At 43.2% G+C, this 14,600-nt stretch overlaps 1 protein-coding gene across 12 annotated transcripts in view; it reads left to right on the forward strand.

Moving 5' to 3' along the window:
- EVL (Enah/Vasp-like) overlaps nucleotides 1–14,600 on the forward strand; it is a 528,612-nt gene that overhangs the window by 480,656 nt on the left and 33,356 nt on the right. For 6 of the 12 annotated variants that reach the window (XM_078660166.1, XM_078660172.1, XM_078660164.1 and 3 more), the window contains 3 exons: nucleotides 6,170–6,230; nucleotides 13,216–13,282; nucleotides 13,378–13,440. In XM_078660166.1, coding sequence (XP_078516292.1) covers nucleotides 6,170–6,230; nucleotides 13,216–13,282; nucleotides 13,378–13,440 — 191 coding nt within the window. The remainder of the gene's footprint in view (nucleotides 1–6,169; nucleotides 6,231–13,215; nucleotides 13,283–13,377; nucleotides 13,441–14,600) is intronic. The other 6 variants (XM_078660169.1, XM_078660175.1, XM_078660173.1 and 3 more) reach the window with 1 other exon arrangement.

The following is a 14,600-nucleotide window of genomic DNA, read 5'->3' on the forward strand; positions in this document are numbered from 1 at the left end:
TAGGATATAGAATACGAAAAACCTTAGACATTCACTGAAAAAACAAGGGTTTTATATATGTGAATATCAGCAAACTGAGGGTTGAGGCTGTAGCAATCTGCACCTGGCAATGTGGCGTATCGGCAATAGGTAACAGTGCAAAGAACCATGGAGTGCACCCCTCTCTACTCCTATATTAGGAACACAATCCTAATCTGACATCTGCACATTAGTGTTCAGCACTTTAACAATGGCATACAGTAATCAAAGTAGTCTTCGTGTGCACATTGAAAGACTCCCAGATCTCAGTTGTTTGTTTTTGTTCCAAAAAGTTCTTTATTAAATGTTTTGATAAAGAAACAATAGCCATAGCCGACGCGTTTCATTCCTGTTGGGACTTCTTCAGGGCTATAAAAAAACATATACACAGACATTTAAAAACAAATTCACATATTTACATAGACACACTAATGCAGCTTATACATTAGTACACATTTGGATCACAACAGTGTCAGCTATGCCAATTCATTCATTTAAATAGCAATTATGCTAGATGTTATAATGCCCCGTATTTGGGTAGTGGGCAGGATGGGAAACATGTATCACAAATCTAGTCTATTTTTCAAGCATATAACTTAGTTATCAAAAGACGGTATGGACTACATCATAACCAACATACATTTTGCGTTTATATATATATTGTCATTATCACATACCTCCACAAAGTACTGAGCGACTTCAACTACTGACAATTATTCTGCAGTCTGGCTTAGATCCTGTGGTTAAACATATAATATGGTTTGTATTACCTACAACAACAGAGTATACATCAAATATCAATCAGTCATAATTACCAGTTCTATATAATTGTTCGTATTGCTTATTAAAGCTTAGACCGTATCAGTATCAATTATATTCAAATAATTAATTAATGTGCGACATCTTAAATCAACACTACTTATATACATTTCAAGAAGTTGACCATTTTATATAATTTGTGTTTCTTCGAGCCATAGGGTATAAATCATTTGGCAAATTTAAACCAACACTATTTTTATAGAGCTATCGTCCTGTCTAAAGTCTAAAGCCCTGAAGCAGTCCTGACAGGGACGAAACGTGTCGGCTATGGCTGTAGTGTTTTAACGAAACATTTAATGAAGAACATTTTGGAACAAAAAGTAACAACTGCGAACTGGGAGTCTTAATCTGCACACAAATACTACTTTTATTACTGTATGACATTGTTAAAGTGCTGAACCCTAATGTGCAGGTTTTATATATATATATGTGTGTGTGTTGTGTGTGTGTGTATATATATATATATATATTTTTTTTTTTTTACTGAAAAAACAAAGGTTAAAGAGACATTCTAGTTAGGTTCACATTTCACTTGTACAAAACCAGTGAAATTCAGCAGTTATAGTTGCCTGAGCTAACTATAACATACTCCCCTGCAATGCACTGCTTGCAACCTCAGATATTAATTCACTCATTACATGGTCAGTGACATCACTGATGACATCACCCACAGAACCACTCAGACACCCACTCACATACCCATTCACAGACCCATACCAGTATTCACTCAACCAGTCCCTCATCCATAGAGCCACTCACACATTCCCACACCCACTAACTCACCCATACAGCCACTCATGCACCCAGTCACTCACCAATACAGCTACTCACACATTCAGACATACAGAGACGTTAACACCCACTCATACACCCTTCCAGCCACTCACACAGCCACTCAACTACCCATATAGAACTTCACACAGCCACTCACTCACCCATACAGCCACTCACCCATTCACCCATACTGCCACTCACACTGCCTACCAGTCACTCACCAGTACTGCTACTTTCTCAAACACATGCACTCATTTACTCACACACCCACTCACTCACCCATACACCCACTCACTCACCCATACAACCACTCACACACCCACAGAACCACTTACATACCCATTCACACATCCATACAACTAATCACACACCCACTCACTCACCCTTACAGCCATTCATGGAGACATTCACTCTCCGATGCAGCCACTCACACCCATATGCAGCCACCCACACAGCCACTAACACACCCATACAGCCACTAACACACCCATTTACTTTCCAGTACAGCCACTCACTCATCCATACAGCTATTCACACACCCACTCACCCACACACCCACCCACACACCTATACAGCCACTCCGATATCCACTCACACACTGATACAACCACACAGCCACTCCGATGAGATATGTTACAAATAGTATGGCTAATTATTAGTACAGAAAGAATAGTAATGTAACTATATGCTGTAGATTAGTGTATATCTTTTAGTCTTCAATATGCTTATGAAAAACGTACACTCACGGGATGATTGTCATCAGTGATGTCACTCACCACATCATGAGTGATGAAATATGTGAGGTCATAAGCAGTGCATTGCGGGGGCTCAAGGTATAGTTAGGTCAGTTAACTACAACTGAATCATTTTCTAGTTTTGTACGGGTTAAATGTGAACCTAACTAGAATGTCTCTGTAACCTTTATTTTTTTCAGTGAATATATATGTATATATATATATATAAGTGTGTGTATATAAAGTATGTATATGTGTATGTATATAAATGTATGTATATGTGTGTGTGTATATATATCTATATGCAAAAAAAGCAGAGAACTCTGGGTAGTGCCCAAGTTTAGGTGGAGAGCAGCTCCTGTATTGAGCACCTTACAACACCGGCGACACTGAATCTGCTCACCTGAAATATCTGTTTTTCTAGCAAAGCAGAGCTAGAAAGGAACACAAATCTCTTGCCATTTCTACAGCAAAGTCTGTAAGCCTAGGATTAGCACAGGGCCATCCACACTGAGCTGTAAAATGACCACTTCAGGCACAGTATTACAGCTTTGTATTGGTAAAATATCATCCAGGCCATCCTGGAAAGAATAAAAGCAACCTCTGACAAATGTTTCACTATAATTATAGTTCTTCAGAGAGGTATATCTTTGCCAAGACACAATGGAGCACCCAGTATAAGTCAAACAATACCCTTTCAGACTTAGAGTGGTGCATTAATTATGAAAAAAAGCAGAAAACTCTAGGTAGTTGCCAAGCTTAGGAGGAGACTAGCTCCCTGTATATAGCACCCTAAAACACAAGCGAGACACAGAATCTGCTGGCCTCAAATGTCTGTTTTTCGAGCAAAGTGTTTAAGGTTCGAGTCCGCTGAATATGCTGTGATTTTGGGCAACTCAAGTAATCTCCCCAGTGCCTACAAAAAGATTACTAGTGCTCATGTAAGCGTTCCAGTACCTTGGGGTCGAGTTTTCGTTATATAAAACTAAAGTTCATGTTAGTGCGGATGTTTGTCCATTGGCTCGTATGGATCATGACACTATGAATCTCCAGACACTGTTGATAAGCTGGATAGCATAATTAGTTTGAGTTATTACCAACCATGAGATAATACAGGGGCTACATTTCTATTCAGTCTGCAAACTTCGCACATTTACGTCAAATTACTGCAGCTGCACTCCAAAACCAGCTACCATTCCGATCATAGGTTGTAATGGCTCTGCTTTAACAGTATACAGAGCTTGGCTGCTTTTGTTAGATTTACGCAGTATACATACTAGGCCTGAGCGGAAGTGACAAAAAAACTCTGGAGTTCCTCAAGCGGCGGAGTGCGGCACGAACTGCCGATCGAGTTGATCTTCCTGCCACTCGGGTGAAAATTCTACCCGAGCGGCAGCTCGCGCTCACCAACGTACTGTTCATGATTTGGGAAAAAACCCCGCTCCAGAGCGCGGAGTGCAGAAAACTCCACGAACGGAGTGGAGTTCACCGCCCAGGCCTAACATATACCAAGTAAATAAAAACTCTTTACTGTACGGACCCCCCCCCCCACTGAAAGAAGCCAGACTTTGTGCTGTGCCAATACGGCTTTATGAAATGAAATGTGTACTGTAGCTCTCTGAGCTCATACCAAAGGGAGTTGTCCATAATCTGCAGTAATGCATTTCAACGTCATTTAGGTAGTGCAGGGTATTAATGCTACCCCTTGCAGGCATTACAACCATTCGACTATACAAACATTTGCAAAGTCAGTAGGTCTAAAGTGGCAGCCAAAACGCGAAACCCATTGACTTTGCCAATGTTAGTTTAATACATGCAATAAACCCAAAAGGTAACGTATGTTCATCTACAGTTTTAATAGCAAAGTTAACAGAATGCAGTAATTTAGTCATGTAGTTCATGGTTTCCTCCGGAGTTCACATCACCAACCAAAATATTTCGGAAAATCCAGGTATCCCGAAAACAAGTATTTTGCATGAATCTACTGACACAGTGTTGGGGTTCACTTTTCAATTACAGGTTAAACATAAAACCCTCAATACGCTTAACATGAGCTCTAACCAGTGGACATTTTGTACTAGATTTATTATACTGACATATCCCTGTTTTGTTGCAAAAGAAATCTCTTGCCAATAAGTTAGGCCAACTTTTTTAATTTTTCAGTATTAGTATTTTACGATACCATAGATCATCAGAGTAACACAAGTAGCTCAGAGTAAATCTTCATCCCACGTGGTTTCAGAGACCAGTCTATGCATCCGTTTTGCTTCAAGTTGTCATACCTTTTCTCGTACTCTCCACCTCGAATGTGTATGGAGCTATGATTTTGCCAAACATCCTAAGTTTTCACATCGCCTTGATTGAAGTGATATTCTGTGTGATGGGTAACTGTTCAGTTCATCTCATGAGTTCCATTATTTGTACTTTTAGTGCTCTTTGTGTTCCCAGCATATCATTTGCCACATTCGCAATGTGCTGTAAATGTAGTGTTACAGTTAGAAAATAAAACAAATTCTACTTTAAATTCTGATTTAGGGGCTCATTATGATGATGGGCGAACATCAGTCTGCCCGCCATCATAACTGTTTTGGGGCCACCCCCATACGTGTGGCGGTCTCACCAGTGCATTTAGGATGTGCCCGCCATATTGGACGCACCGCTGCAGCACTGTCCGCAATGTTTAAAGAGCATGCACAGCATTTCCCTTCACCCCGTGGCAGGCACCAAGCAGCGCATGGAACTGCAGGGGGTTACCATGGGTAACCCCAGTGCACCCCCTCACACACAGACGCGCAACGGGCCCCCCAAAGCCAGCCTCCACCTATCTTTTTGCTGCAGATATCCCGTCGCAGGGTATACCATAATCACTATGACGGTGCATGCACGGCGCTCCGCCCTGGTTCTGGGTTCCGCAAGGAGTGCGGGAAAGGACCGCCTTGCGGAACCACGGCAGATGGACTTTCCGTCCGCCGCAGAATCATTGTGATTCCCACCGCCATCCTAATTTGGCTGTGGGAATTGTCAGTATGATGGCGGAAGGAGCGGAAGGAGCGCAACCGCCGGCCCGGCCGTGGCGGTCCTTCTGCCATCATAATGAGCCCCTTAATAAATAATGTAGTCGATAAAATGCAAACGAACATGCTATATACAATGTCTGCATCTTAAAAAAAAAATAACAAATAACTGCAGGTAACGAGAAAAGCCACAAGTTCTGCTTTTTTTTGATTTGTTCAAATTGAGTGTAAGTAACAATATTGCGATGTTGGACACTTTGCTGTGGGTTATTTGTGTGGCTTATTGAGCTTTTTATCAGTACTTATAAGGTGTTTATATTTCACAATGATTATTCTGATCTCTCTGTGGTGATCTTTGTTTTGTATTGTCTGTGTGCATGTATTAGTAGTGAGGTTCCCAATCGCTGTTTATTTCCATTGTTGGGCAAGAGCAGCATTAAGCTCTCCCCACACTCAACACTGTTAATAAACGTTTATTACAAATAGCACATCATATTATATACCACATATCGCACCCACACAACTGAGCTTTTCTTTATTTTACTTTCACCTCTTCAGCGCCTAGACACCCCAGGGTAAAGAGCGCTTTATACATTTAATTTTCATTTCATTTACTAATGAAATGTGTCTCTCTCGCTATTTTTACTTTTTGATATCAGACTGGCCGTTCCTTTACAGCATATGTACTTCTGGACCACAATAACAACATGAAAGTACAAAGATAATATTAATTATGTACAGACGTTCTTCCCTTAAAAAAAACCTTGGAAATGCCGCACACTGAACTCAAATGCTATTATTTATTTTTAGGAGGATGCCATCCCCTCTCCTTCACCCATTACCCGAGGTCCAACTCCGCAGAATTCGACAGGTATTATGACCGATTCCTATGATGTAATTTTGTGTTCCTTCCTTTACGAATAATAAATGTTTTTCTCTCTGCATGTTAAAAAAATTACAAATGCTGCTAAAAGGTTAGAAATGCAGTCCCTAAATATGGCACATTGATGGCTGTGTTTGAGTTTCATAACTATATTGTTCCTCATCCTTATCAGCGTTATTACTCGTATGAGGGTAAGATCATATCCTGATGGACAGGCCACTCCACTTGATTTTCATATATACAAGATTTAGCTCCCCTCCTGAGTTGGATAAATGTCTACCCAACCTCAAAGACACAAGTCCACTTACCAGCGTTTTGGAAACTTAATTATCTTGCTGTCGCCGCATGTGGAGGCCTAACTCTAGTGTCCGGCTATGGAACTTTTGTTTTGTTTTAGTTTTGTTTTACTGGGATGTGCTGCTGTAGGCTATTTCAATGTTCTTTTGGTGTATACTAAATGCTGGTAAGAAGTTTCTGTATCTGATTGTAGGTTTCTGATAGTGGCACACACTTTGTTTCTATTTACTGTAACTTCAAACCCTTTAAAATTTTGATTGCTGCCTGTGCTTTTGAAGATATATTAAAAGAACTAAAGGGGGTTTGCTACACGGAACCCCTCTCCAAGAGCGAACAGGAGGCAGGATTAAAGACGATTGAGGGAAACGGCTTCTCAGAACCAGAGACAATAAGGGTGATCAGGATAATACAAAACAATGGGGCTCCAAGACTCAATGGCATTCCAGCCCTGGTATTTAAATCAGCTCAAGCTTTTTTTTTACTCAACTCTTACCCCTTTATACAACCATGCTTGCTCAACGGCAATAATACCACAATTATGGAAAGGATCTGTTCCTATCCAGATCCATAAACGTGATCACTCTAAACCCGCCAACTCTAGGCTAGTGGCCCTGCTTGACGTAGAAGCTAAAGCCTATGTGAAATTACTACTGAAAGAGGTAGAGGCTTGGGAAAATAACAACAAAATCTTACCACTCTATCAGACCGGCTTCAGGGCAAATAGCTCAACAATGGACAAGATCATGGCCCTGGCCTACCTCTCCAAACAAGCTTGTGTTTTTAAATACTCACTCTTTGAGGGAAACAAGTTGTCCTAAGCAGCCGAGTTATCGCTGTTGCGGCACCGCTATCCCTAACACTCCTTGGCGCCATCTCGCTAAGACCGGAGGCCACGCCCCCTTTCGAGGCCACGCCCCCCTGCCAACCACTACTTAAGACGCCGATTCAGGGCGCCGGGTAAATCATTGGTTGTTGTGCTCTTGAGGCGGAAGCCGGGAGCGAGTCACTATTTTAAAAAAAATCTGTGTCACTTAAATACTTGTGTTTTTAAATACTCACTCTTTGAGGGAAGCAAGTTGTCCTAAGCAGCCGAGTTATCACTGTTGCGGCACCGCTATCCCTAACACTCCTTGGCGCCATCTCGCTAAGACCGGAGGTCACGCCACCCTTTCGAGGCCATGCCCCCCTGCCAACCACTACTTAAGACGCCGATTCAGGGCGCCGGGTAAATCATTGGTTGTTGTGCTCTTGAGGCGGAAGCCGGGAGCGAGTCACTATTTTTAAAAAAATCTGTGTCACTTAAATACTTGTGTTTTTAAATACTCACTCTTTGAGGGAAACAGGTTGTCCTAAGCAGCCGAGTTATCGCTGTTGCGGCACTGCTATCCCTAACACTCCTTGGCGCCATCTCGCTAAGACCGGAGGCCACGCCCCCTTTCGAGGCCATGCCCCCACGGTCCTTACCTGAAGCTGCATAAATTATGTGCATATTCCGAACGCGCAGCGGACGAGCGCAGCGGGCGCGACGTTTGCGCGCCGAAGGCGCGCCAAAGGTAAGCCCGTCTGCGCCCGTCCGCGACCGCACGAGGCCAGAGGCCATTCCCCCTGCCTATTCATCGAGCCAGACCATCACCTATAGCTCGCACTCCCTACGGCAACTATACCAACTACCTGAGCCACCCTGTTTACACGCATGGGATCCTTCAATAAAACACCCTGCATGCAGTAACTGCGGCTTTCATTTTGCCCCTCACCCCCCTATGAAACCCACAACATACTCCATGCTTCTGCTCAATTGCCGTTCACTTCCAAAACACTCTATGGAAATTTACCTAATGCTAGAGGAAATAAACCCAGACATACTCTTTGCCACAGAGACGTGGCTGCAGGAACCTGATCTGGTACAAGCTCTTCCGCTTGGATATCAAATACTCCGCCTCGACCGGAAAAAAGGAACTGGAGGTGGCCCTAGCAGTGATCTATAAAGCAGATTACGAAGTTACTAGCACCCCTGTGCACCTTCCAGACAGTAAATGTCTTCCTTTCTCTATAAAATTCAACCCCATTCATACCTTCTCCGGCATGCTTATATACCGCCCGCCAGGGCCCCAAGGTCTATTTCTTTCGAACCTTGCGCCGATAGTTGCAAACCTGGCACTCTGCCAACGACACAATTCTGGGCGACATTAACATCCATTTGGATGATCCAACTGACCCCTCCGCCAGAGAACTTACATCAAGCCTACAAGCCCTGGATTTACATCAACTTGTCCTCGGGCCCACACACCAAAAAGGGCATCTCCTAGACCCCATTTTCAGTAACTGCCCCAACCTTCTTGCCAAAAACCCTCCCCACTGCCCTGGTCTGACCATTTTCTTATCCCATTCACTTGGACCCTCCCCCATCACCCCCTCCCTAAACCCCCGACGACTCAGCAGTCACGGAACTGGCAAAAAATCCCCCTACCGGAATGGCAAACCTCCTTACAGTGTACAAAACCCTCTAACTCATCTAACCCTATCCAGTGTAACGATAATTACAACAGATGGATCACCAATTCTTTAGACCTCGTACTCCCACTGAAAAGCACCCATCCCAAGCGGGGCAATCCAACAGCCCCATGGTACACAAACGATCTACGGGAGGCCAAACGTGCCTGTAAGCGAGTGGAGAGAAAATGGCGCCTTGACTACTGCCTAGCAGACAAAGTTAGTTACAGAGCAGCTATTAAAAATTACAAAGCAGACATCCAACGAGCTCAGGCAACATATTATGAACAAAAGATAGATAATGCAGCGTCCAAACCCAAGGAGATTTACCGTATAGCTAAATCTCTCCTGCAACTTCCTAAGACCTCTAAAGCTCACAATAACACCCAGATCCATTGCGAGGAAATAGCGGAGTTTTTCCACCATAAAATAGAAATGATCAACTCCTCCTTCCCCCATTCTGCCACTTCGTCCAGAGACCCCACCAACACTGACCCTACGACAGTCCCACTCAGTGTTCTCAATAACTTCCCGGCTCTTGACAAAACCAATCTAGAAAAGTTTATGAGACTGGTCAAATCCGGATCACCAGTTGACCCAGCTCCTCCTAGGGTTCTTACTCAAATAATCAGCCAGATATCACCCACCATCCAAGACCTGCTCAATTCCTCCCTCGACACTGGCATTGTCCCGCCCCTATGGAAGAGAGCTATGGTCAAAGCCCTATTAAAAAAAACCAGCCTCGACCAGTCCAACCCCTCCAACTACCGACCTATCTCCCTCCTACCCTGGCTCAGCAAACTTCTGGAGAAGCATGTCAACTCTGTTCTAACAGACTTCCTAGAATCCAACAATATACTGGACCCCACCCAGATGGGCTTTAGGCCTCGCCATGGAACTGAGACTGCCCTGATTGCAGTGACGGAGGAGGCAAGAAGGATCCTGGACGGTGGCGGCTCCACGGCCATCGTCCTACTTGACCTGAGTGCCGCCTTCGACACTGTAAATCATAGCATTTTACTCCACCGCCTTGGTATGATGGGAGTGTCAGGAACAGCACTTACCTGGATGGAATCATTCCTCACAGACAGATCCTTCCAAGTATTCGAAAAGGAGTTCACCTCCTCTAGTAAACCTCTTAATTGTGGAGTGCCTCAGGGCTCCTCCCTGAGTCCGACCCTTTTTAATGTTTACCTTAGTTCCCTAGCTGATGTTGTCCGCCCCTTTGGGGTGAAAATTGTCACCTACGCGGACGACACTCAGCTGGTGGTAGCGTTGGACCCTCCTTTCAACTCTCACCACAGCCTACATAAATGCCTGAAAGCTGTTGCGTCCTGGATGTCGGACTCTTATCTAAAACTTAACGGGGACAAAACAGAGGTAATGCTCCTTGGAAATAACATCACGAAATCCATTGATTCCATCTGGCCCCTCTGTTTAGGCAGCCCCCCTCAACCCAAAGACCAAATTAAGAGCCTAGGCATCTGGCTCGACCAAAATCTCACCTTCAACCACCAAGCCACCAAACTTGCCGCTACTTGCTTTGGGTTGATGAGACTGCTCCGAAAGATTCTCCCCCTCCTCCCGTTTCACTCAAGATGGATCATGGTCCAAGGACTAATCCTGTCGCGTCTCGACTGCGGTAACGCCCTATATCTTGGCGCCCCACAGTCCACACTCACCAAACTACAAGTTATTCAAAACTGCGCGGCAAAAATCCTGCTGAACCTCCCTCGTCGATCCTCAGTCAAAGCCAGATTGAAGGACCTTCACTGGCTCCCTGTGAGAGCTAGAATAGAATTCAAGAGCATGTGCGTTGCACATCGCTCTTATTGGGGAACAGGCCCCGCCATAAATCATCTTCTGGTGGAAGCCTATCGTCCATCTCGGCCCCTCAGATCCGTGACCTCCTACCTTACCTCCGTACCACGCATAAGAAGAGCCAGATGCGGAGGCCGCTCGCTCTCCTACAACCTGGCTAAGATCTGGAACTCTCTCCCCCTCTTAATCAGATCAGAACCTAACCTGCTTACCTTTCGAAAACTTTTAAAAGCTTGGCTTTTTAATAAAACCCCGCCTAATCCTTTCCTCTGCTCCCCTCACTCCCACCCCTTCAGCTCAACTCATCAGTTTTTTCTACAGCGCTGGGACGCCCCTGGGTAGCCATCGCGCTTTACAAATTCTCATTCCATTCCATTCCATTCCAAAGACTGGTATCCACGGCTGTTTTGCTGTTTCATAAATTATAGCACAGCCTTTGACAGAGTTGATAGGGGCAGACTTTGGGGTAAACTGACAGCCTGGAGGATTCCACCAAAGCTTTTGAAAGCAATCATAACTCTTTGTGAGGGGACCTGTGTTGAAGTCAATATAAGCCCCACAGCCTTATCAAGAATTGATACCAACAACGGCCTGAAGCAGGGTTGCGTCCTAGCCCCCATATTATTTTATCTTTATGCAGCAGACATGGGGAGTGCCCTGAAACCGGCCAGTCTAGTTCCCCTGAGATTAGGCAAGGCAATCCTCCAGTACGCTGATGACACAGTAGTGTTGGATCACACCAGGGTGGATCTTCAAAGAGCTTTAAAGGAGCTGGGAATGTACAACAAGGAAAAATGCTTGACAGTCAACCAGAGCAAAACGAAGATAATGATATTTGGTAGATATCCCCACAAAAAACAAGCTACTTGGAAACTGGGAGACCACCAAATTGGGACAACAGCTGCTTATAATTATCTTGGGTTTGGCTATTCAAGAGGGCGACTCCAGAAAGACATACAAAACATCTGATTGCCAAAACCAACAGTGTAATCCTAACATTGATACACCTAAGCCAATGCCTGTCCTGCCCAAGAGCAGATCCGATGCTGAGGGTGCTAAAGGCGAAATTAATACCGCCTATCAACTATGGCCATCTGGCATTCCTGGGTGCTTTAGACAAATTAATAGCAGCCGCTCAGGTCAAAGCCCACAAGTGTATGTTACAAGTACCTAGGCATGCAAGGAACAGGCTACGTTTGGAATTAGGGCTCTGAAGACCTGAATTGGCCCTTCAGTGGAACCTGATTAAGTACTACATCAGGGTCCTCAAAGCTTCGAATAACACACTAAAATATCATCTGGCAATAATCTTTAGAGAATAGGACTCCCCCTGGCATATCAAGTTGGGCAAAGCACTAGGGACCCTAAATATTGAAGCTGATAGTTTGTCTCTATCTGATATCTCGCAAAAGGCCTGGTCAAATACCATGAAACATGCAAGTCCACTCCATTTTGTTCGAAAAGGATCGAGCTGCACTCCGCTGTAATACCATCATAATGGCACTGAACAAATCCTATACTTTAGGGAAAGCTCAACAGTACCTACGGGAAGCACTAGAGGTCCAAGCTTGCAGGAAAATTCTTTTTAGGAGGCTCACAGCCCTTAGAATTTTGGATTTTAATCCAGTATGGGCACGAGAAGATGGTGCAGTCTCCGGTTGGCTATGTAACTATCACAGGGAATCCTGGTTTCACCTTTTATGTTGCTGCCCTAAACTGATGAGTGAACGACAAAGGCTGCTTCGTCCTATATTATGGACTCTGGCATCAGATTGTGTAAGGATGCGTCAGACTGGTGTCTTTCGGAAACAAAAACATATATTCTCGCAAGAGTGGTAAAGTTTATCCATTTAATTAGACAGGCCTTAGAAGCGAGTTTATAAATGCACTATCCTTAGCTCTTGAAACTCAGACTGTTTATGGGACAATAAGGGACCAGCAATATCATCAATGGGCAACGAAGAGAACTATAGTTATTTTTAATGGGTTTTATTGTAATATTGGTGTAACATGAAACCAACCTCCGGTTTAAAGGCAAAAAGGATGTTGTAACAAGAAGGGGGAGGCATGGGTGGTGGGCATTGATTTTAGCTGGTTTTACTGTAAAGATTTTAAATAATCAAACGGTTAATAAAAAATACTTCGATTGGGGCCTTGCACTCTATAGACATTCTATCTACTGGTCAAACTTTCACATTTTCATCTCTTAATGTATTATTTAGAAGGTAGGTCTTCATCACATACTGTTCATACTGTGTATCTGACACAATAGGTTCCCCTATTCGTTGACATTAGGGCCCAGCAGTTTTATATTGCAAGAACTAACAAAGTAAATTTACTACAAAAGCTGATTGATGTATTGCAGACGCTGGGAAGAAGCCATGGGAAAGAAGCAATTCTGTTGAAAAACCTGCACCGTCGTTGCTATCTAGGTGAGCTGAATAATTTCTGTGTCTTCTTGACATGCAAACAAATGATATAACCTCTGAGTGATGAATTCATTTGCTATCTCATTCCATTGCCATAGAACTCCACCAGTGGTGAAGAGTCCAGAAGCTAAGAGTCCCATACAATCTCAACCACCTTTTAGGTACCGAAGCGTGCTCCAGCATTATGACTGTCTCACCTTGTCTACTTGAAACGTGCCATTCACTGTCCAGTGCTTTCAACCGTTATGTTTTGTCCATGTCGCTCATGACTTTTTTGGGATTTGTTATTCTCCATTTTCTTGCAGCATCCAGGAACCTATGTAGTCTATATTTATCCACCATAGTCACCATCAAACTATTACCAAATTAGGCTGGAGGCATTTTGGGCATTGAAATAATTTGGAAATATTTTCCCGAAAAAGTTAATTTAAAAATATTTTTCTAGAATTTCTTAGTAAAACTGCTTATTTTAACTATTTGTTACGGATGTTAGCTTGTAGACCGGTGCCACATTTCAACCCATTGTCATGCTACCCTCTTATACTGCCTGTCTTAATCTATCTTCACCCCAGTTGCTTGTTGTTGTGATTATTTGAACATATGGAGTAATATTTGTAATATGCTTATTGTTGCAGAGGAATCATTTGATGTGACCTCATATTGTCTAGTTAAAAAGGGCTGCCACTTATATACACATTTATACATTTCTCTCCTGTACTATTGTTATTTAATGAAAGAACACCATTTTTACTAGTAAGCGCATAAATATTGTCCTATTGACCTCCGCACAGCTAGCTGCGATTTCTTGGTTTGCAGCGCCTTACATTTTAACCGCACAAATTTAAGGTTTGTGAACACTGTTTTTTTCTTCTTCACACAAGATACATGAATAGAAATGGTTAACAAATACGACTGGTGTTCCTGGTATAAAATCCAATACAGAAACACTATAGGCAACAACACTGTCTTCATTTAGAGGCGGAATTAACACCATTTCCCCAACTGGTCAGTCATGCAATTTTTTTTAATGAATGTGGGGTCTATGGGACAGATGTATCAAATGATTTTACCCATTCTGTGTCTATGGAAAAATGTGTTCGTACATACTGCCTTATATCTCATGTAAATGATATTACTTGAACTACATCAACCTACCACTATGCTGTAAGGTTAGTATAAAAATATTCTTAATTTAAAAAAAACTACTTACCTACCAAGGTAAGTATAAGGTGGGGTTAAAAGTAGTATGTAAACAATAATCTTACAGTGTAGTGGTAAGTCGATATAGTGGATGTCATAGAACTCTCTTCTGCAATTAGAC

Source organism: Lissotriton helveticus, chromosome 9 (genome assembly GCF_964261635.1).
Source record: "Lissotriton helveticus chromosome 9, aLisHel1.1, whole genome shotgun sequence".
In the NCBI taxonomy this organism is placed as follows: Eukaryota; Metazoa; Chordata; class Amphibia; order Caudata; family Salamandridae; genus Lissotriton; species Lissotriton helveticus.